At 45.5% G+C, this 24,793-nt stretch overlaps 1 protein-coding gene across 2 annotated transcripts in view; it reads left to right on the top strand.

Moving 5' to 3' along the window:
- VEPH1 (ventricular zone expressed PH domain containing 1) overlaps window positions 1-24,793 on the top strand; it is a 250,480-nt gene that overhangs the window by 104,766 nt on the left and 120,921 nt on the right. For both annotated transcript variants that reach the window (XM_084847341.1, XM_084847342.1), the window contains exons 6-7: window positions 2,900-3,066; window positions 17,627-17,836. In XM_084847341.1, the coding sequence (XP_084703467.1) occupies window positions 2,900-3,066; window positions 17,627-17,836 (377 nt within the window). The remainder of the gene's footprint in view (window positions 1-2,899; window positions 3,067-17,626; window positions 17,837-24,793) is intronic.

Genomic DNA, 24,793 nt, shown 5'->3' with positions numbered 1-24,793 from the left:
GAAATGGGAAATCCCAGGATGATGCTCACTTTTTTTCTATTAGTAGAAGGTATGAAATACATCGTTAGTTCTAAATCGCTACGGAGGCTTAACAAACATGGGTGAATAATGATAATGTCAAGTCTCTGGTCCCAGGTTGCCCCTCCGTATTATGAAGAAGACTTAAAGATTCCTTATTTGGATATTTAAAGCAGGAATGGACTGTCTCAAAGAGGCCTGGCAGGCTAAGGTGTGGAGACCCTCCATCAAAAGTGTAATATATAGGAGTGTGTAGTTCCACTGTCTGGCTGGAGCTCCATTTACTTCATTGGGAGCATCCTGTCTCTGGTCCAGGTCAATGTCAGCAGTGGCGGCTGACTCACTGTGATGCAAGAAAAGACTTGATAGCCATCAGGCCTGTGAGGCAATCCTTCCCAATCTCTTGCTGACTCAAACATTCCTAGACTAAATAGTTTGCTTGCTGATGCCATTCCATTCCACTGCGAGGGACACATCAATCTTGGAAGAGGACAAGGATGTGGGATTACTGTTTAGGGTGGCTTACAGGGCTACTTGATGGAGATGATTTTAGTGTGTGATTAATTTTAACGTTCGCATTTGGTTTTAGTCCAAGGTGGCCTATAAGCATCCTTAAATAAATATAAATACAGTGTTAAATAAGTGTTTTTAAAATGATGCAAACTGTACCATTTTGTCCGTAACATCTGAAAATGTCAAAATGATTGATAAAGGATGTAATATGTGAAACAGGCATTTGAATCACAATTAGGAAGGCCTGCTGGATCAGGTCAAAGATCCATCTAGTCCAAATCCTGCTTCCGACAGTAGCCAACCAGATGCTTTTAGGAAACCCACAAGCAGGGCTTGAGAGCAATGGCCCTTGCCCCATACCTATCCCCCCAGCAACTGGTATTTAGAGGCATATTGTTCTCTCTTGAATATCTTCCAATATATATGATATTTAATTAAAATAATCTGATGGATGTGCAATATCAGGGTCTTGTGAACAGACACAGTCGTAAAGAGATGCATTATTAGTTGCTGATCACCATTTCCCACAGAGGAACATAGTATCCATACTCAAGGACAGCCTTCCATACTAGAAAAAGGGGAGGAGGATGTTTCTAAACTTAAGTTGTTGGCACCAGAGCTTCTGCATTGTGTTTCAAACACAAAGAGCAGTATAAGATAAAGACAAGACAGATAACAATGAGGGACAAATCATTTATTTACTACTGTAATAGGTATAGACCAACTGAATTAGTAACCCTGGATATACTAAAGATGAGATAAATATTATGTACTGGAATATTATTGAGGATAATTGTACATGGAGTGGACTGTATGGAAACAAAGAAACAAAAAACAATAAGGGACAAATCTGTTCCTTGAAACTGCTTGCTGGGGCGCCACCGATAACTAAAGTTATTTTGGGGAAAGTGCTTCAGCTTGCCAAATCTACTCACCAGTAGGCACTCCAGCTTGCCATTCCAAGCAGCAAGCCTGAAGCAGTCAATATATTTCTGGATGTCTATCAAGGCATTGTGTGGAATAACGTGGGAAAGTTAGTATCTCTTTAATGAGAAATGGATGTGTCTCTTATGAGTCCCAGACATGGAGCCTTAATCAGGAAGGGGTGCCATCCAGTTCTCAGCATGTTCCAGAACATATCCTGAGAAAAACAGCTGATCGATAATATATACTATCAGAATGTGACATTAATATCTAAACATGCACAGGGCAGGACAGAAAAAAGGCACTTTAAACATTCCTTGTGAATGCACCTTAGCTGAAAAGGTTTTCAGCTAACAGAAAACATAAGGATTGAAAGATGGGCATTTCATAGAAGGGAACTCTGGTTCTGTCCTATCATAAGGTGCGTAGACTTTAAGCTCAGGTATGACTTAACTATTGTTTTTGAGATGTTGAACCATATCTGTGGCATTTCAGATGCTGGTTGTTGGCAGGCGGAATGTAGGCCTGGATGTAGGCCATGTTTCTACTAAACAGCCTGAACCTTTACTATCATGCAACTGATGAGTGACCTGGTTGTCTTCCATGTTGAGAGAGTGAGTGAGCAAATAAAAATGAAAGAAAGTATAGGAGGCCAGCATGCACATTTTTTGCTGGAAAGTGAATCCATAGAGGCTTTCAGCATGTTTTCGAAGATTTAGAGAGTGAAACCATGTAATATAGTGATAGGCAGATGTTTTCCATATGTTGTCAGCATGAAACTTCAATCACTCCAGGGCCGGCTTGTACAATGTTTCATGTTACATATTTTTCTGTGAAGCCTGGCTTCAAATTAAATTATGCATGCACATCTTCAAACACACACTCTCAAAACTGTGTGAGAATATGTTGTCCTGGTTGTTATCTTTCATTTTCCATGGTTGATCAGCTCCTCATTCCCCAGAAATTGCATCCTAACTAGTTGTATTTCAATTTACCTCTATGCTAATTGTATACTTTTAAAACCCAAATATTGTTTCCAGATTTCTGTTTAATATAAGTTTTGTAAATCCAGGATAGTTAAAATGCAGTGGCTTGCCTTCCTTTTCATGCTCATTTAACAGTCACTCTTGCAGTGTAGTTTAGTGCTCAATTAAATATCCACAATTTTGAAAATTCCAGCAGCTTTGCTTTGTACACAAGCCATGTTGCCTCATTTAGGTGCATTCTGCATTAGAAAATGTTTTGATTTCTTGGTGCAGTATGTATTTTTCTTTTGTTGTGCCATATGTTTTGGCACAAACGTTGGTTCCTAGAAATCATGGGTAATAAGATCCTGATTTTGTATTTCTTTATCTCTTCAGCTTGAGAGATATTTCAGAGTGAAAGATTTGTTGTTGAGGTAAACAGTGCAGCCTACTTTTTATTATTCTCATTTTCTTAACAGGGAATTCCATGCTGCTACGTGTATTGCCCTCCTTGTATGAAAAACAAGTACAGCCAATTAACAAGCACTTGAGAGACCTGGTAGCATTGATGTCACATCTGGAACAACCTGAACAGCACCACCTCTTAGAGCTTTTGCTAACAGTTGCAAAGAAAAAACAGCCAGAGGTAACATTTATTAATGTCATATATTTATTAATTTCATATACCCTGTTCAGGCATTCCCTTGTACACATGAGGGCTTCAGCTGCATAGGGCAGGGGTGCACAGTCTTTTTCAGGTCAGGGTCCACACTGGGTGTTGGGTGACCTATCAGGGGCCACATGCCCAAAGGGGGAGTGTCCAGAGCCCAAAGGGAGCATGTCCAGGGCCAAGAAAGCAGGCTTGCCTTTAACATCCATGCACACAAAAATTCCATTGTCCAATTTTCCTGGAAAACATGGGATTCGTTCAGTGTATGGTTGTCCTTCTTTTTTCTTTTCTTCCACCCCGCCCCCATTCAGGCACTGAAATAATTTTTTAAAACTTGTGTGAAACATGACAGAACAGTCTGCATTCGTTACAGAGCTACTGCCTGTCCTCACATATTTTGTTCTCGTGTTAATAAAGCAAAGAGCACCATTATTTGCTTTTATATTTTTTCTATTTCCTTTTCATTCCCCTCGACCACCCCAGCCCGACCCTCACCATCTCCTCAGATGACAGCAAGTTCGTGTTTCCCACTTACTGTTCAAAACCATGGCCTTGTCAGTCTCACCACCAGCAGCATCAGCAGCACTCATGGGGCAGGAGTCATAAAGCCCTCTGAGAGTGGCTGCTGGAGCATCGGCCAGAAGGTGCTCGGGTTTCTGCACTCAGAAGGCTGGAATCCAAGAACCCTCTGAGAGCGGTGCTACTGCCTATTCTTAGAGGAAGGTTTGCAGCAATGATGATGAGGCTGGGCTAGGCTGGGAGGCTGGGGGAGAAAATTACCCAGGGGGATAGAAATCCAGTACCGGCGGCAGCAGAAGCAGCAGTAGCCACCACTAAACCAGTACACTGTTGGGAAATCACCAGGGGGATTCAGCGGTGGGAGGCAGTGGGGTTAGTTGGGTTGCAGTTAGGCCTTCAGGAGTTGTATGTGGCCCATGGGCCACTGCCTGTGTATCCCTGGCAGGCGACGACAGGGCCGTGCATGCTAGCGTGTCCCCTGAGCCCCCATGTGCACCAGCCCCCAACCCTCAGTTCCCGACCTCTGTTGAGCAGGGAGGTCTGAAGGGGTGTTCTACTTGCATTCACTTGAACATGAGTAGAACTCTCTGGGCAATCGATACATGATAAAGCAGGATCTTCAGTTGTTCTGAGAGTTCTATTTGGGTTCAAGCAAATGCAAGTAGAATACCCTTTTAGACCTTGCCACTCAGCACAGCAAGGGTGGGGAGAGGGGGGGCTGGTGTGCACAGGAACAGAGGGGGCAGGAACAGCATGCCCAGCCACAGCTCCCTATCCAGCTTAACCCCTCACACATTCAGAGGAATGCCTAAGAGGGCTATAACTTCAGCTCAATGTATGTGGCTGTTAAGTCAAAAGAATGTGTAATTTTGATACATTTTCAGATTTGCACATCTTTTGTTTGCACATTTAACTGCCTTGATTGCCCTAGTGGATGACTTCTGCCAGGAGATAGACAGGGGGAGTACAATCCTGTTGATTCTCCTGGACCTCTCAGCAGTATTCGATACCATCAACCATGATATTTCTCTGGGCTATCTCAAGGAGATGGGGATTGACAGTACTGTATGGAACTGGTTCCTTTCATTCCTGACAGGTAGGATCCAGAAGGTCATGCTGAGGGAGCACTCCCCTTGGCCATTGGCCTGGGAGATTACATAGGGTTCCATCATGTTCCCCATGCTATTTAACATCTACATGAAATTGTTGTGTGAGGTCATCTGGGGATATGGGCTGAGGAGATATCAGTATGTGGATGATACCCAGCTCTAGCTCTCATTTTAATCTGATCCTAGGGAGGCAGTAAAAGTATTGAACTGCTTTGTGGTAGCTGTAAGGGAGTAGATGGGGCAAAAGGACCTGAAACCTAATCTTCACAAAACAGAAGTAAGTGAATCTTGGTAGATGAATTACTTGACTCAGAATCCTGACTCAGGATTGTGTTCCCCCTGACAGATCAGGTTTGTAGCTTTGGGGTGTTCCTTGATTTGGCACTCTTGCTAGATATGCAGGTGGCACTGGTTGTGAGGAGCACCTGTTTTCAGCTTCAGCTGGTTCGCCAGCTATGACTGCTCCTGACGAAGGCCAACCTTGCCACAGTCATTCATGCTATGGGTACCTCCAGATTAGACTACTGTAATGCATTCTGTGTAGGGCTGCCTGTGAAAAGTGTCCAGAAACTGCAATTGATGGAAAATGCAGTAGCTAAGTTGCTAGTGGGAGCTAGGCGTTTTGACCATATTATGTATATTTTAGTCAAGTTGCAGAGGTCACTGGTTTATTTCCAGATTCAGTTCAAGATACTGGTATTAAGCCTTAAAGCCCTAAACAGCTTGGGACCTGGATACCTTTAGGACCACTCCCTGCATGCGCCATTCATCAACTGGGGCATTACTTCAGATCCCCTGAAGCTAGGTGGGCAGCCACAAGGTCTAGAATGTTCTCGGTGGTTGCACCCACCTAGTGGAATGCTCTGCCAACAGAGATTCATCAGGCCCCAACCCCATACTTTACCATTTTAGGTGGTACATGGAAACATGGATTTTTAAGGAGGCATTTGATTAAAAACTTTTAATAGTCCTTAAAAGTGTTTTAGTGTTTTTAGGCTTTATGTTGAACTCCTGAACTGCTGCTTTTATTACTTAATTGTTACTGTTGTCTACTTATTTGGACTTTTAAGATTGTTTTAACTGTTGTTGATCTTGGTTTGTTTTCCGCCTTGAGTTCCCTTTTAGGAAAATAGGTGGGATATAAGCTTTCAAAATTAAAATAAATAAATCTAATGTAGTGCCTACGGGTGACCTTTCCAGAAGTGCCCCTTGAACCCTAAGCATTTTATTAAGCTTTGCTGAATTCCAAAGTAGTTTAGAGATTAGGCACAAAAAGGGAAAATAGAGAATTAGCATTTGTGCTCTCTTGCAATATTACAGGACGCTGAACATGCTGGGCCTTCTCTGTAGTGGCACCCACCCTCTGGAAAACCCTCTCCCATGCAGTTTGGGAGGCAGAAAATGTGGCATCTTTCAAACACCTCCTAAAAATGCACCTTTTCACCCAGGCTTTCCCTGGGTTTCAACTGCTGTTGAGTTTTATTTTGGTCTTACATGTTGCTTTTAAACTTTTAAAGTCTTATATTAGGTTTTATCGTGTTGTATTTTATGCTTTTAATTGTTGTGAACTACCCAGAGAGCCTCGGTTGTTGAGCAGTAGATAAATGTAATAAACAAACAAACATGTTATGTGAATATGCTCTCACAATAGTGAGTGCTGGTGTATTTTATAGACTGGTACACCCTCTCATATAACCTCTCTCTAATACAGGGGTGAGGAACCTCTTTCATCCCAAGAGCCAAATTCAATTTTGGAGAAGCTTTCGAGGGCAGCCTTCCAGTTGTGGGTGGGGCTGAAGGCAAAGGGGTGGGGCCAAAATAAAAAAATACCAGCATATTTTAGCTTAAAGCTCTATGCCAGTAAAGAAGCCTTAGGAGAGGCATTTCAACCTTTAAGAATTGGGGGGGGGGGGAATGCACAAAGCCAGGATAGCACCAAATGATTGGTTGTTGAGGGAAATGGGGTGTGTGTGGCCAGGGGAAGGGAGCGTGGCCAATGTCAGGGTGGACACTGAGCCCATAGAATCCCAGAGTAGTTCTGATTCTGAGGTGGAGCAGCCGCTCGTGGGAGAGGAGCGCGCTCATCCCTCCCAGGGCCAACAGCTGGCAGAGATTCCTCCCGCTGGCATTCCTGACATAGATAGCGGTCCAAGGAGTGAGAGAGCATGGGAAGAGGACTTGCTGGACGTGCGACACTGACGCAGGGAGCGGCGCCAAATGGAGGGCGTGGAAAGGAGGCGTAGTGCCCGGTTGGCATGCAACGGTTGCGCCCAGAGGATCCAAGGGAAAAGGGGAGGGACTCTCCCTAGCCCATAAGTTCAGGGTCTGCAAGTGATTCTCCTTCACACGGGGACCAACTGTTCCAACTCAGGGCATAGGTACTCTGCTGCTCGTAGCTAGTCGCTGATAGTAGAGTTGTCAAGTTGTAAACGGAATAAAGCTTTGAAAAGAATCCCTTTGTCTGTGTCTGGACTTCGCTACTGGATTAGACTGAAAGGGGCCGCCAAGGAGCTCCTGACAGCTTGGTCCCCATTCGTCTTTCTCTCTCTCTCTCTTCTCCTACTGCTGTATGGAGGGTGCCAGGGACCCGGCGGTTCAAGCTCTGGTGCAAGAGAACCAGATGCTCCATGTTGAAATGGCTCAACTGACGGCTGCCATGCAGAATCTACAAGCTGCGGTTCAACCCCCACCACCTCCGATTCCCCCCCACCTCCCTTTTGACTGTGCCATTAACCTCATTCCGGGGGTGACCATCCCCGCTGGCCAGCTGCATTCGATGTCGGAGCCGGAACTTTGAGCTCTGAGGGAGTTTTTGGACAAAAATCTCAAACGTGGGTTCATTCGCCCTTCCTCCTCCCCCGCCTGCGCTCCTACCATGTTTGTGCGCAAAAAATCTGGAGAACTCCGCCCGGTGCACGATTTCAGAAATTTAAATTCGGTCTCCATCCCTGATAAGTACCCCCTCCCCCTCATACCTGAGATGCTGGAGTGCCTGGGGCGAGCCAAGATTTTCACAAAGTTGGACCTGTGTGGCGCCTACAATCTCATTCGCATTCGGAAGGGGGATGAGTGGAAGACCTCTTTCGGTACCCGGTACGGACCATATGAATACCTAGTGATGCCATTTGGGCTCGCCTGCGCCCCCCCCCCCACGTTTTCACGTTGTATGAATGCCATCTTCTGGAACTATTTGGACACTTTCCTCATTGTGTATCTTGATGATTTACTTATATTTTCTGAGGACCCCCATGCCCATCAGCTTCATGTCTCCGCTGTCCTCCAGCGCCTCCACGAGAACCATCTTTATGCCTAGCTGGAGAAATGTGCATTTGATCTAACCTCTTTGGACTTTCTTGGCTACATTATCTCGCCTGACGGTATCAGGATGGATCCTGCAAAGGTCCAGGCTGTCCTCTCCTGGCAGGCTCCATCCACCAAGAAGGACTTACAACATTTTCTGGGCTTTGCTAATTTTTACAGAAAGTTCCTAACCAGCTTTGCTCGGCTGACATCTCCTCTCACGGACCTCCTTAAGGGCAAGAAATCTCCTTTTCATTGGACGGCATCGGCCCAACAGGCTTTTGGTGAACTTAAGAGGCTTTTTAGTTCTGAGCCGATCCTGTTACATCCCGACCCCAGGAAGCCTTTTGTAGTGCAAACTGATGCCTCTGACTTTGCGGTGGGGGCAGTGCTCTTTCAGCCAAATCGGGAGGGCGGCGGGTTGCAACCCTGCGCCTACCACTCCAGGAAGCCGAACATGTCTGAGAGGAATTATACCATCTGGGAGAAGGAACTGTTGGCCATCAAGTCCGCTTTGGAGACCTGGCGTCATCTTCTGGAGGGGGCACAGCACCCAGTCGAAGTTAGAACTGACCATCGCAACCTCGAACATCTTCAGACAGCCCGTGCCTTAAACCAGCGGCAGATTAGGTGGTCGCTTTTTTTTTCTCGGTTCCACCTTAAGATTTGCCATGTGAAGGCCTCCGACAACCTACAAGCGGATGCTCTTTCTCGTAAGCCTGACCTCCAGCCAGGGGGTGAGGAAAATCCCCTCCCTCTGATTCTTCCCCCCCAAAGCCTGGCGGCAGCTGCGGTACCTCATTCTTGTGAGGAGCTCCTTCACTCTGCACAGGCTCAGGATGCTTTTGTTCGCACAAAAGTGGAGGAATTGGAGCTAGCCTATGCCCCCCCCCACTATACCCCCTTCTCTTTGCAAGGTGGCCTGCTTTACCATTCCAGCTGGGTCTATGTGCCTTCTAGACCCCTCCGCGAGAAGGTCCTCCATCAGTGCCACGACTCCCCCACAGCTGGGCATTTTGGCGTCGCCAAGACCCTGCACGGAGTGACGAGGGATTTTTGGTGGCCTCGTGTGTGTCGGGACGTCAAGACCTATGTCGCCTCCTGCCCAACCTGCCAGCGGGCGAAGGCCCCCTCAGGCAAGCCCACAGGCTTGTTTCACCCCCTGCCTACCCCCTCAGGACCATGGAAACTGCTCTCCCTTGACTTCATCACTGACTTGCCTCGCTCACACGGTAAGACCACTATTCTGGTGGTGGTGGATTTGTTTTCTAAGATGGCCCATTTCATCCCTTGCTCGGGGTTGCCCACAGCCAGGGAGACGGCAGAGCTGTTCTTGGCGCATGTTTTCCAGCTCCACGGATGGCCTGAGGGTCTCATTTCAGATAGGGGGGCCCAATTCACTGCCCATTTCTGGAGGGAGCTACTTGGGTTGCTCCATGTGACGCTCCATCTTTCCTCCACCCACCATCCACAGATGGATGGTCAGACCGAGTGCACCAATGTGACTGTGGAGCAATATTTGCGCTGTTATGTCAATTACCAGCAAGATGACTGGTTTTCCTTGCTGCCTCTCGCAGAATTTGCTTATAACAATGCCTGCCATGCTTCCACCCACCAAACTCCATTTTTTGCCAATTTTGGTTACCATCCCAAGGCTTTCCCATCCACCCTAGCTCCCTCTTCAGTGCCAGTTGACTTTTTGTCATGACTTTTTGGAGGAGTTGAGGGCAGTACACCACCTCTTACGGGACTCCCTTGAGCAAGCCAAGACAGCCTACAAGGCCTCTGTGGTCTGACAGCGCCAGTCGGGTCCGTCTCTGCAACTGGGGGACTGGGTTTGGTTGTCTACCCAGTACCTCCCCTCTCACTCGCCCGCAAGGAAGCTCGCGCCTTGCCGCACAGGGCCTTTCCAGATTATGGCCCAGATTAACCCTGTTGCTTTTTGCCTGGCTCTCCCCCCCTCCATGAAGATCCATCCTGTTTTTCATTGGTCCTTGCTGTCCCCCCTGGTTTCTGGCGACCCTCATCGCTTGGTCAGCTCCCCCCCGCCGCCAGCGCTGGTGGAGGGGGAGGAGGAGTTTGAGGTCACAGAGATTCTGGACTCCCGCCTTTCTCATGGCCACCTGCAATATATGGTGGACTGGAAGGGGTACGGGCCAGATGAGCGATCCTGGGAACCCGCGGAAAATGTGCATGCTCCGTTGCTGCTGTGGCCGCTTCCACCAGCTGTACCCCCACAAACCAGGGGCCCCAGGGGAGGAGCACAAGGGGGGGGCCTCATGGGAGCGGGGATGATGTCAGAGTGGACACTGAGCCCATAGAATCCCAGAGTAGTTCTGATTCTGAGGTGGAGCAGCCACTTGTGGGAGAGGAGCGCGCTCATCCCTCCCAGAGCCAACAGCTGGCAGAGATTTCTCCCGCTGGCATTCCTGACATAGATAGTGGTCCAGGGAGTGAGAGAGCACGGGCAGAGGGCTTGCTGGATGCGCGATGCCGATGCAGGGAGCAGCGGCAAATGGAGGGCGCGGAAAGGAGGCGTAGTGCCCAGTTGGCGCGCAAGCAACAGTTGCGCCCAGATGAGCCAAGGGAAAAGTGGAGGGACTCTCCCTAGCCCATAAGTTCAGGGTCTGCAAGTGATTCTCCTTCACACGGGGACCAACTGTTCCAACTCTGGGCATAGGTACTCTGCTGCTCATAGCTAGTCGCTGATAGTAGAGTTGTTAAGTTGTAAATGGAATAAAGCTTTGAAAAGAATCCCTTTGTCTGTGTCTGGACTTCGCGACTGGATTAGACTGAAAGGGGCTGCCAAGGAGCTCCTGACAGCCAGCTTGGGACCCCAGGAGGTTCCCCACTTCTGCCCTATTACTTCACTGTGGTGCGGTAAATACAGCTCCCATTAGGTGAGGCTGCATTTACTCATCTGATTCACTGCTTGTAATTACATATCTAAATGTTACACTTATATTGTGCCTGAGACTAAACAAAAACATAAACAGATGGCTTTGACTCAGAAGGTTGCAAATGGATCCTTGACCTAGTGGCAGAGCTGACATGGAAGAATGCACGCCCTGCAAGCTCTTCTTACTTTAATGACCAGGGCCCCATCTATATGGCACCGCTTTGACGACCCACCCCGTCTCAAATGCGCAGCAATGCAGCTTCGAATCACCATGCCCTGCAATACACTTGCGATGTACTGAGCGCTTCCCTAAGAGACTTGCCATGCCCCCCTTTTTTTGCCATTATACTGAAATGCACAGCTGTGCAGTCCCGTGAGTGTGTGGGGGGGGGGGTGACACTTCAGTGTCTGTTTTGTATTTGAGGTGCTCTGCTGTGTCTTTCTGTCCCTTTTTAGGTAAAAAGTGGGTGTTTTGTGCTCCTTCATTTCCACACCATCAGTTTGTCAGTTCCCCAGCCCGAGACTCTTGCAATGGTTCACACTCACAAGCATGAGCGCTACGTGTCTAGCCATCGCTCCAAAATGGTGGCCGGAGCGATGTTGGTCCTCCCTCCAAAACCCCCCAGCCCTTGGGTAATGAGCCCACAACCATTGCGAAGATATGAAGCTGCAAAACTGTGCGAAAGTGTGATTAATAGATGAAAATGTCCCTCTGTGCCTCTGTAACTGCGCAGCTGCAAAGGGATGGGGGGGAGTAAAGGGGTGACACAGAGTGATGCAGCCACAATGCACACCTACAACACGCCCACTGTAAGATGCGAAGTCAGTTCGGGGAAGGAACAGATGGCCCACAACTGCGGGGGAACCCGCAGCAAACCCAAAAAATCGCAGTAAAATGACTCCTTGGAACTCTGCTTTTTCTGGGCGAAAACCACAGATGGCTGCGAAGTCGTGACTGTGTCATCTATCATGAGGGACCTTGACTCGCACTCACCCCAGAGTAAAAGCCTGGTGTAGATGAGACCCTGAAGAAAGTACTTTGAAGAATGAGAACAACAGAAACATAAGGCCAATGGCATGATCCTATCTTGAGTGACCCACACTGGATGAGGATAGGATTGCTTCCCAGTAAATTTACACTGTCAGAGACCAAAGACATGCTGGTATAACATTATGCTAGCAGAGATTAACAGGACCATATATGTTTTTAAAAATTAATAGAGTAATCCTACATGGGTGGGGAAAGAATCCATGGCAGAGTTACCTCCACTTCCTAAGCCCTGCCAGTTCTTTTTCTTTGTTCCTCCCATTGCGGTCAACGGGAGGGAATTAACTACACCAGCTCCAGGGCTAGCATAGTTGGGGGACTGAAGGGGTTTAGGATCTTATAGAACCTTGGTTGCTCCAGACACACCCTGAAATGCTCTATTTTCACCACCACCAGCAAAATAACACCAGTAGGACATCTACGCCCATGGAAATTTCTGCTGGCATGTTCAAGGGCCTACAGTAGTGCTGTCCCACCAGTGAACCTTCCTCTCTGCCAATGGAGCGACATCTGCACTACATCCAGTAGCCCCTCTGCCAGCCTTTAGGACTGGACCCCGACTTTTGCAGAATATTTGCACATAAATATCTGCTGCCCTGAAGCTATCATGCAAGAAAACCTCTGAATTCCCAGTGCTTTTTCCTACAGTATATAGATTTTTTTTTAAATTATAAAAACACATTTTTATATTTACACATGCTTATCTAAAGAAAATCCTACATAATCTCAAACAACAAAATGTACTTATACATCTTTATAGCAACAGAAAGTAAAGACTTAATTAATTTCATTCTCACAAGTCAAAAACATTACACCAAGTACAGATTTTAGTCAGTGCTGTTTACACGTTTACTGAAGAGAGTTGGATAACATCTCAACAAATGCTACCAAAAAACTTTTCACTGATTGCCAAAACATGATTGAACAGATTAGCCAATGTATTGCAATCAACGTTAACGGAGGGTTAAAGCAAACAAATGCTTTAGTGCATCAGAAGTGATTTAACATAGTTCATAAAAGCATCACAGTTACTGTGATAAAGTTTATCATCTTCCAGTTTGGGGAAAAAGGTATAAGGGACTACCTGCTATAATTAAGCCTGCTGATTAAAGCTTCTTATAATTTTAGACATTCGTTAGTCAGTGACCGAGTTTGCGCATCAAGATAATGAGCAGTGTGATCATGCACACTGCCTGATCATTCCTGCTGGAAGTGGGGGTGACTAAACAAACCATGGACCTTTTGTCCATGGTCTGTTTATCATGGCATATGAACCTGGACCTCTGGCTTTTCTCTCCCCTGAAAAGCCAGATAAATAACCCGCTGTTATTTAGCCACTCACGATCGGGCAGTGTTTACGAACAGTCTGCTTGTAAATGATAAGCCAGGGTTCCAGAGGATCCCTGGCTTATCATGACATGCAAACCCTCCCATTGTGTGTGATAATTATATTTTCGCCTGTAAAGATGAAGATGTTTAAAATCTACTGAAGGCTTCAGTAGATTTTAAAGCCACACTGCAGTCAATAATTGCCAGAATATGAGTTAGCTAAATAAATAAATAAATAACACAACAGAAACATTTCATATTTTGTGTATGGTTCACCCAGTTACACAAGCAGGATGTTTATGAGGCATAGGGTATTACAGCAAGGTACAAAGATACCTAATTTATAGAGTATACATTTCAGCAGTCTTTCCAAAAAATAAAAATAAAATACACCCAGGAATTTAATATCCACTTCACAGTACAGTCTAGGGAACTTTCTCAAAATATATAGTTGCAGAGGAAATATAACTCCTTCTATAAACAAAATTTTCCAGTCTGATGAGGCCCGTTTTAGCCTTTGTTTGGAGCCAGGGTCATATGACACCTTTTCAGCATAATTCTCATTCTCTTGTTAATGTCTGTTTGCTATCCCCATAGGGGCTCTTTGGGATCTGCTCTGTAAAAATGTGATCTGACATTTCAAAAAGTGCTTTTTTAAAACAAAAAGCAAATAATGTGTAATGTCAAGAATTGGAATGGTGAAGCAGATAAGGAGCTGGACTTGGATAGGCAGGAGAGATTTGGATTCAAATAACCCAGTAGCAATAAAGCTCATTGTAACCTTAGGCAATTCACTATCTTTTAATATAGCCTAGAGCTGTTGTGAGGATGAAACCAGTATATGCTGCCCACAGTTACTTCGAAAACAGTAGGATTCAAAATGTGATGAATAAATGCAAACCTTATTTCACCCTAGACCAAAATATTTGATTAAAAGGGTTTGCTGTTACACTGGGTTACTGGGGAGAAGGGAGAGCAATATCATTATGAACAATGGTGGCATGAATTCTTGGCTCCAGCTTCAACCCAGGAAAAGACTGCCCACCCCCAGGAATCCCAGTAAAAGAATCAGAAGTCAGCAGTCTTCCTTTAAAATTTGTGAAACCATAGAATGAACTAATTATGCAGACTCAGCAAGAGGTCAGCTAAATATGGTGCCCAAAATACCACTTACTCTCAGGAGAGCTTTGAATCTATTACCAAAGTAGTGCTTTCAAACATCCTGCAGCTAATGCAAGTATTCAAAACAAAACTCACTCAGAAGATGGCTAACATATTTGCACTCCTTGAAAAGAAACTGGTAAGATGGAGAGGCAGAATTAATGATTTAGCAACAGCCATAGAGGGAGAAGAAAGACTAAATATGAGACAGAGGTAGATAAGGAAGTTCAGAGATTAGGAAAAAGCAAGAACACTTTTAAGAAAAGCTAGATGCAAAAATGCTCAGTGAGGTGTACCTTGTGATTTCAAGTGTGCCCTGCTGAGACAGTGGAGGCCAATGACTTAATGCTGTTCTTATTCCAGTACCAGGACTGGATTGAAGGTGTTTGAGGGGGTCTTCCAGTGCAGTGCTCTCTAGTGGGTGTACCTGGCAGAAGCAGGCAACTTCTGGGCACTATTTTAATTTTCCTCTGTGTATGATGCTCTGGGGAAACCGTCCCCAATCTGGTGCCCTCCAGACATTTTGGACTACAACTCCCATTATCCCTGACCATTGGCTATGCTGGCTGGGGCTGATGGGAGTAATGGTAAAAAAAACATCTAGGAGACACCAGGTTGGAGAAGGCTGTTCTGGGGCAATATAGGAAATTCAAATGGTGTCTTCTCAGACTCTCCCTACTTCTGGTAAGGGGCACCCAGGGCAGGCATCAATAATTAAAAAAGAAAAAGAAACAATAAAAATGCAGCCTAACATAAAATTTCCTTCTAATAGAGAGAGTCTAAAACAATTAGCAGTTCAGATTAAAAAGTATACTAAAACAGCAAGCGTCCAAAGAGTGTTTAAAAGGTCTGAGGAAATAAAAGGTCCTTCACCGGATGCCAAAAAGACTAGAAAGAAGATGCCAGGTGAGTCTTTCTGGGGAGGCTATTCCACAGCTGGGATGCCACCACCAAGAATCCTTAGAGTCCCCCCACCCCATTACTTCTCTTGGCAAGAGCATGTGGAAGATCTTAATATTTGGGTACCTATATATGGGAGATGATAACCTGGCCCAAGCCATTTAGGGCTTTGTAAGTTGAAACCAGCACTTAAATTGGGCCTGGAAACAGACTTCTTAGGAAACTCTTTATTAGGACGGGTGAAATTGTAGGGATGCTGTTGAAGAGAAAGGGAGGGAGAGGTGGAGAATTGAATGGGTATGAAAAAAACATGCATATGAAACTGGTTCAAACAACTTTTTATTGATTAATATGTTTCCATTAAAATTAATTAATTGGAGAGAGAGAGAGAGAGAACTAAGAGTTGCCAGATCCAAAGAGTATGTAACATATGTGGACAGACTTATAATTGTATTTCAAGATTTATCCGAAAAGTCCTTTTTTTAAAAAAGGTAGATGTTTAGACTGAGACACTATGCAAGGTGAATATCCAGATGGAAGTTCCCCACATTTAAATGGGGATAGGTGCACCATAACTTAGGATAAGCATGAATTTCAGAGTCAAGTCATAGGATGTGTATTGCCAATAAAGAGGAAAAGCATAATCAAAAAGAGGACAAAAGAGGACACCAGTTTGCATAACATTTGCATATACAGAGAGGTGCAGATTTAGAAATAATAACTATAATTTGAATAGAAATACAACACATCTCACAACAGTGGAGAGGACTGAGTAGGTGATCGTGTGCCTCCTCAGTCTGCTGTCCAGGTGCTAACTTTTGATGGGCAACTCCAGGGCCCCTCCTGCTCTCCCCTTCTTATGGTTCTTTGACTTTAAACTAGACTTGGACTGGCACCTCTTCAAACAGAGGAACCTTCAAATAGAGGACTGTCCTCTGTAAAGTAGGACACCTGGCCACCCTAACTCCCACTTCTTTTCAAGTGGACATAACTGAGTCAGGCCTAACCATTCCACTTTCTTTTTTCCCACTTTGAAAGCATCCCACTTCCCTGTTTCTCTCATTTTTGGCATTGTATACAGATTTCCAAATCTGGATGCATTATATAATTGAGCCTAGTGTACATTGCTAACTGTTTAGATAATGCATATTTCTGTAGTTTGGTCTCCAAACCATTGCTTTCTCCTAATCACAACCGGATCCACCATGGCATTAAAAATTGGCTTCCTATGATATGCATGTCTTCCTATGGTTTGCATAAAACCAAACATATATATTTAGACAATTGTACAGTAGCCTCATTGAACTGATTTTATTCAATGTTCAGATACAGGCCTGGTTTGCACATAATAACAACCTATGGGTTGTTTAAACCATGAGTTGTTAGGGCCATGCAGCAGCAAGCACACACTCTGCTTTCTGCCCACTCACCACTTTTGCTTTGCATCTGTTTTCTTAAACAACCCAGGAACCCAGTTGCAACGTCCAAACACAGAATTCTAGGTTTTTGAGGGACAAACAAGCCAAAGTTTGAACCCATGGTTTGTTGTATGGACCAGGTCATACTGTCACACAATGATGCAAATTGCAACTTTGAGTACCTAGGCCATGATTTTGCAGACCTTCTACATGAAAGTCCATATAACCCATTGCCAATTCCATAAAGGCATTCCCTTTTACCCAAGATTCTATTTTTACAAATGTTTATGGTGCTCCTTGGGCCACTAGAAGAACGATGCTATATTGCAACAGTGTGTCTTGTTTTGGTAGATGTTATAGTGATGTGATGCTTATGTCTCATATTGCCAAGGGCCTGATTCCTATCTGTATCCTTTCATTGCAGCATATGGACTGATGCTGACTTAAACCAGCTGAGGCTGTGGTTCCCTAATTTCATTCTTTGCTCCAGGCATCAGTCCTAAGATTTTAAAGATTCCTAGGGGACAGTGGGAATTTCTGTTGTTCTTTCATTTACTGTGTCATCAGAGACCTTAATTCAAACTTGTTTTAATTCAATAAAAAGTCATACTAGTCTAAGGGGAGAAATGTGAGAATATTGTAGGGTTTTTTGTTAACACACTGAAGGATTTCCTTAATTGTGAAATGCTAAATCTATGAATGTATAACCTAAGGCAGTAGTCTACCCATACACCTTGTGCAGAACTGAACTTGCACGGAATTCTCTGAAAATTCTGTATAAAGATAATGACAAGCAGAATATTTTTGCAAAAATGGATTAACTTTTCAACTTCCTTCCCCCTCTATTTTGTAGGTGCTCAAAGAATGTATTCCCTTTCTAATTGGTCACCTAAGAGATCCCCATCATAATGACCTCATCCTAAATATACTGACAGAAATATCGGACTATGAACCAGAAGTATTGGCCGACTTGCTTCCTATACTGAAAGAGATTGGGGAGAGTTTCCCAAGTCTGATTGGTCAAACAGCAAAGATCTACGGAGCCGTTGGACATGTTGATGAGGTACGGCAACTATTGTGTGCCAAGAATAATTTTTAATAAGCTTACAGTGTTCCTGGCTAACACTTCTAACATAAGGGTGCACCCATCTCCAGCCACTAGCAGGCAATGGGCACTGCGAATATAGACCATTTGAGTGGCACCCACTCTGGACATCTCTTGAGATAAAGTCCACTGGCTTTCATACCAATGCCAAGGGGTTTATATGAAAAACATCCCTCAGGGGATACAGTGGGCCAAAGTCCAACTGGAATTCGTTTCATGGGTTTCTCTTTCAGGAGAGTTCTCTGAAATGAATCCCCAAAGCTCTCTTGCACTAGGCCTTGGTCAATGTCCTTCGCAAATCTAGTTCCCTTTAGGGCACCCTCTGAAATAATACTTATGACTGAAGAGGGATGCCGATCTCTATTAGGGCATGGATGAAGAACCAGAGATCTGTGGTTGTGCTAGACTAAGACCCAAGCCACACATTACTTTTTTTTTTTTTTTAACTGTAGAGCAGGATGCACAACAAGGAGCCCACAGGCTGCATGTGGCCCTTGTCCACCCCAGTGTGACCTGTGGAGCTGAGGGGGATACAGCCCAATTTCCCCCTCTGCCCAGCAGGTCAGCCGGACCGTGGGTGGGGATGGGGGGAATGCTATTAGCAGCACCAGGACAGCAATTTTGCAGGGTTTGGGACAACCTCCCACTGAAACAGTGATCTCAACAGAGATTTGCTGTGGGTCGAAGAGGTTAAAGCCTCTCCAAACCCCAAGTGATTCCACCTCTGAGATCTCCGTTTTTTTTTCACCACTACTAGCAGCAGAGAAATGGCGATCTCACTGCTGGAGGCTGGGAGTAATGAAAACCTCTCTCAACCCTCGGGGATCCCTAGATCCAAGCTTATAGGTTGTATGTGTGTGTTGGGGGAGGGGGGAGGGGAAAGTGTATGTGTGCAGCAGAGAGAGAGAGAGTATGGGCCAATCTACATTGCGCCCACCATTGCAATGAATTCGGTGTCCCATCGGGTTAAACGCTCTCACATTAAAACGTGATTATTCACACTCACCCATTTTCCCCGTTGCATTGCTTCATCATCGAATGTGCAAGCTCGGTTCACACTCGAGCGCTGTGCTGTTTTCCTGCTGTTTTCCTGTGTGCGCTTGTCTGATCTCGGATGCTAAGCGAGGTCTGCCCCGGTCAGTAGTTGGATGGGTGACCGCCTGGGAATCAGGCTTTCTGCATTGAGCAGGGGGTTGTTGTATCCCTTCAAATGAGACTAAGTTTTACCCCCTCCTTGAGGCATGATCTTCGAAGATTCAAAGTTGTGAAGCTTACAGATTCAAAGCTTCGAAGATCATGCCTGAATTAGGGGGAAAAAAACATCGCGGAGAAGCCCCGATTCTGCAAGGATAACGCTTTAATTTTTAAAAAAACATCTGGAGCGGGGGATAGAGGGGGTAAAACTTAGTCTCATTTGAAGGGATACAACAACCCCCTGCTCAGTGCAGGAAGCCTGATTCCCAGGCAGTCTCCCATCCAAGCACTGACTGGGACCGACCCCGCTTAGCTTCCAAGATCAGACAAGCACGCGCATATCCAGCCCTTTGCTTGTTGCTGAGGAAATGGGGGCTGCTGAGGAACCTGTGTGATCGGTAGCCGGAAGAAGACATGGGGCCATCGAGAGCTGTGATTGGACAGGAGGGAAATACAAACACCACCGCATATGGACAGGCGGGGGAGGGGACTACGACCGGATACGGTAGCGAAGGCGGAAAATCAGAGCACATCAAGGGGAAATACCGGGATATTCGGGTATTGAAAGCGGGAGCACAGAAGTGGGAAATTCCAGTTCCAACTCGAGGCAGCTACTGTGTAGTGTGAAAGGTGGGTGGTGAAACCTCATTCGAAGCGAAAAAAGGTGGTAAGTGTAGATCCAGCCTATGTCTGCGGCTCTGTGTGTGTGTGTGTGTGTGTTGGGGGGGGAAAGGTGTATGTGAATGTCTGGGAGGAATGTGCATAAGGGGAAGTTGTGTGTGTGTGTGTGTGTGTGTGTGTGTGTGTATAGGTTTGTGAGCATTTCTGTATCTGTGCAGGCACACTGTGTGAATGTGCACACATATGTGTGCCCCCTGGACTCACAACCAATGTGGCCTTTGCAGGCAAAAAAGTTGTGACCCTGCTCTAAAGTACACACAAGGACCCAGATCCAGACCCAAGTGTGGGAGGTGGAGGCCTTAACCCTTCCCCACCCCACCCCCTCTGTGATCCTAATCCAGATTGCGGGGCGGGGGGGCACACCTGCAATTTATATTGCCAGCATAGAGATCCATTAAAGTAAATTAATCACTGTTTGGCAATATATATTGCAAACATGCTCCCCCCCATCAAAACTGGGACCACAGTGGGTTGGGGGGGAGTGTTACTCCTCACATACACATCCTGATGCAAGGGTTCTGATCCTGATCAGAGGACCTGCATTTACTCTAGATTTAAAAAGAACAAAAGGTATGTGTGCTTTAAAGTATTGTATGTATGTATGTATGTATGTATGTATCATCTATCTATCTATCTATCTATCTATCTATCTATCTATCTATCGATTTCTATACCGACCAATAGCTGAAGCCAAAGTAATGTGTGCTTTGGTCCCAACAAACATGGATTATATGCTTCTGCCCAGCCACACTGAGTTTTTAGTTGTATTCATCTTAGGTCGTTTGCTGGTTGGGAAACATATGAGGTAGGATTTAGAACTCTGTCCAGGTATGTATGTTTGATTTCATATGATGAGATTGCTGTACTAGTAGTGCAGGGGTGGGCAACTTGTGGCCCTCCAGATGTTTTGGCCTACAACTCTCATCAACCCTAGCCAGCATAGTCAATGGTGAGAGGTGATGGGAATTGTAGGCCAAAATATCTGGAGGGCCACAAGTTGCCCACCCCTGAGCTACGGGAAGGACGTAGAGGGTGTCTCCACCAGTGATTTTCTCTGAGCTGGCTTCGTGTTGAGGTCGTGGCCATCCAGAAGCCACCCCGGAGCTTATCAGGGAAAAAACGGATTTCCTGAGGCCACTTAAAATCCAGTCTTTTCCTTAAGTCAGGTTCTCCATCGTATAGTTGCTGTGTGACCCAACCCCTGCATTTACCTCAGGTATGCTAGCCCTGCCCAGAGGTGTGCCTTTCACCATGACCCCAGTGAAGGGGTGTTTCCTGTGTGTTTCCCATCCCTGCACAAACCAGTTAGTGTCTCCTCAGAAGTAATTCCCATTGTGCTCAACGAGGCTTGTCCCCTGAATGCCCACACCAGAATTTACAGAAATCCCCCTCAATTGAAATGGCAGTTTAAAGCACATTCCCTAAATGCTCTAAAGTGCAATTTTGAGGCTCCGATTCTCTGTCGTTTGGTTTGTTGCCTTAGGAAGTAACTACTTCACAGCTTTGTTATAGAGATCCTGCCCAGTATCGGTTTGGTTAGAAAAGGGGCTGGTTTCCCATCCCTGTGTTCTCCCCCTCCCCACTCTTTCCCAGCACAAGCATATGTGTGTCTACTTGGAAGTAACTCCCATTGTGCTCAATGAGGCTTGCTCCTGAAATGCAGGTGCATCTGGATCTTCAGGGGAAAGGAGAAAGGGGGGAGAGGGGAAGCCTCTCTCATTGGCTGTGCAGCCCCTGCCAGTCAGATGATGTTCACTCCAACCCTCACCCCCACCAGGATGTTCTGTGAAGGAACTTCTACTGGTGTGGTGCACTTGCTCGTGGAGGCCTGCATGGACCAAAGCACAGCAAAGCTGATTTCTTTTTAAAAATCTGGTACTCCTCCATTCACTCCTGCTTCTGTTGTCGTGGAGACACAGTCCTAGACCACTATTCTATAAATACATACAGAGTCTTACAGAAGAGAGATGAATTAAACCACTGGCTGTGAGTGATGTGTGCTTATTGTTGAATGTATTCTGATTTAAGGAAGTGCCTAACGTCTCAGCAGGGCCCCACCCAAATGGGCGTAACATAAAGCTGTTGCTACAGTGCAGTGACCATGACCTGTTGAGCATTTTAAGGCCTCTCTGCCCAACATAAGGAGTAGCAGCTCAGAGAGAGCACAGGAGAAAGTGCTGCCTAGTAATTCTCCTTCAATTAGACGTGACGAAAACCTGAGATGGTTTCGGAGTACATGCGTTTCCCCATTCTAACTTCAAGTGTTCAAGGATGCCATCATATCTTCTTGGGAGGAGAGAATCCCAGTACCCTGCCTAAAGTCAGGGTGTCCTATCACAGTCACATGGGATGGAGGAGGGCCACATTCCCCACAGAGCAGGTACCCAGAAACCTCATTCATTGTGATGTATCCAGAATGTCAGTTCGATTTACATTTGACACCAACCCATCAATTCTGTCTCAGTTAAGAAGACACTAAGAATTAGAAATGGTCCCTGCAACTTTGACAAGAACCTTAACTTTAATACCATTGGCCTAAGGGTATGGCTGAGAAACTACTGCCCTAGGAAACAGACATAGAGCAATCACTTAATGTATACCTGCAGAAGGGAACAAAAATATCAGTGATAGGGACAGACCAGTATTGTCTCCTAAAATGTGAAATATTTTTTCCCCTAGTGGTAACCTCATCAGTGTATGAGGAACACAGTAATGTTGTGGATAAGAAAACATATTAGAGGGCTGCTTCAAACAGTCTGTCTCAGAGCAGATTATAGTAATTCGCATTCTGCCCTCTGACAGCAAAATGCTGTGTTGTTGCACATTCATGCAGAGTTCTCTTGAGCATCCTAATCAAGGCACTTCAGGAAGTAGTTCTGACCCAGGACTGACCTGTGTCAGGGGAAGTGTAGTATCATATGCTTATTGCCACACTGTGCTTTTCCTGGGATGGGTCATTTCTGAGCCAGAATCAGTGCTTTATGTAACACACTCAGGGGAACTTTATGTGAATGCCTGTGACAGCATTTAGAAGTCAGGGGCTACACTCTAACCATGTGTTGTGCCTGACTACATAACAGCAACTTCAGTTCTCATGGTTTAACTGTTAGATTGTTTAGGGCTAAACTAGATGCTAAATTCAACACATAATGTACCCCTGATCCTCACCATTTATTTTTTTTTTACCTTGAAGTAAACACGTCGGCCCCCAGTCCAGATCAGGACCAATATATACAGGTAGGGGAGGTTTAAATCTTCCCACCCAGGCACTTTGCCTCCTTAAATTCCCAGCCCCCACCAAGGCTAAAAAAAAAAAAGAGAGAGAGAAAAACATCCATTGGTGGCAACGTCTTTTTTTCTCTTTTTCTCCCTTTAAGGTAGAGGGAAATGGCTGGGTGGGAAGGTTTAAACCTCCTCTTCCCACAGGTGGTGGTTCCAATCCAGATCGGGGGCCCACATGCTTACTTCAGTGTAAAAAATATGGTGAGGATCAGCTGCACACTACAGATTTAACTTGGCATCTAGTTTAGCTCTTAATCTGCTCCATCAGCTTCATATACCTGATGGTGTATGAAGCATAGCTACCACTTTAGTAAGCTGCCTTAGTTTGTTTGCATTTGCATTTTATAAGAGTGCCCCTAAAGAAGGTGCTTTTGCCTCCAAAACATATTGAGCTTAAATAAACAAGTTTCTTTTTGGCACCTTTGAGAACATGTTCTCTTTTTGCTTTCCATCCAACGCTTCTTAGCCTTCCATACAGGACAGCTGGTAGGAAATAACAATATTATTGTAAGCATGCTTTTTGAAAGTACAAAATCCTGTCTTGATTGGTATTTTCTTTTGCTGGATAGCTGAAGGTGCTTTCTCAATGGCTTTCAGTGGTAGATATCTACTCCACGCCCACTGTGATTTTGGAGTCACATCCCACCTACCTGAATGGGGGCTATAGGAAACCACTGACACTTATATAACTGGCTAGAGGAAAAGGTTATATTTTGGCAGGTGGATGGCAAGAAGCAGTTTTGGGGAGAGGACTGCTGTTATTGGAGGGTGGTGATCCTGTTTTAGGAGCAAATACTGTCTGGTTGTTTGCCTGCTGTCCCTCCACTCAGCTGGTACATTTGTACAAATGAAAGTAGATTTTTTTAAAAATAAGAAAATGTACTTGAACAATGGAAAGGCCATATATACAGGAAGAGCAGGTGACTAGTGACCATTTCTCCCCACACAGAACTCCCCTTGGAACAACACTGGATGATGACATAGTGCTGCTCTGAGGGGGAATTGTGGCGTGAATGGATGTGGCCACCAGTTGGCAACTGCCAGCTGGTGGCCACAGGAGCAAGTGCTGCTGTTGCTGCCACTCACACTACTGGTTTCCCACCCCCACTTTCACACATCCCATTTCTTAACACACACACACACACACCCCACACACACCTCATTTTGGGCCAGCCCTATTTTGGACTGTATTTGGGTCCTTATGCATGCAAGACATGTTCTCTACCAATGAGTTATGGTCCCTCCTTGGCACGCAGATAGTCTCTTAGTCCTGCTTGGGGGTGCATTGGGGAGGGAAATCATCCTCTCACAGGCAAAGCCAATGGCACCAATCCAGAATGAGAAAAAAAATGGGAAGGTACCAAATGCAGGGGAGAAATGGGAAGAAGCCCCCAGATGCTTGGAATTATGTTTATTAAGCGAACTTGAGTCTTTGGCCTCCAAACCCCACCCCCACAGACTATAGGTCCCCCTACGCCTGTTTTATACTCTAAGGCAGGGGTGGGGAATGTATGGCCCTGCATATGTTGTTGGACTGCAACTCCCATCAGCCCTAGCCAGGATAGTCAACAGTGAGGGATCATGGGAATTGCAGCCCAACAACATCTGGAGGGCCACATGTTCCCCATTCCTGCTCTAAGAATAAGCATTGAGAAAGGAAAGAATTATAGTACGTCAAGTATTTTGTAATATTTATGCCACAGATCACCCTTAGAATTAGGAAGGAAAAACTGTCATTTGGTACGTTGTACAGAGTCT

Source organism: Heloderma suspectum, chromosome 3 (genome assembly GCF_057233095.1).
Source record: "Heloderma suspectum isolate Gila_16-S chromosome 3, 16-S_ref, whole genome shotgun sequence".
Taxonomy (NCBI): domain Eukaryota; kingdom Metazoa; phylum Chordata; class Lepidosauria; order Squamata; family Helodermatidae; genus Heloderma; species Heloderma suspectum.
The sequence above is the reverse complement of the archived record's forward strand: the minus strand, read 5'-3'. Positions and strand labels throughout refer to the sequence as shown.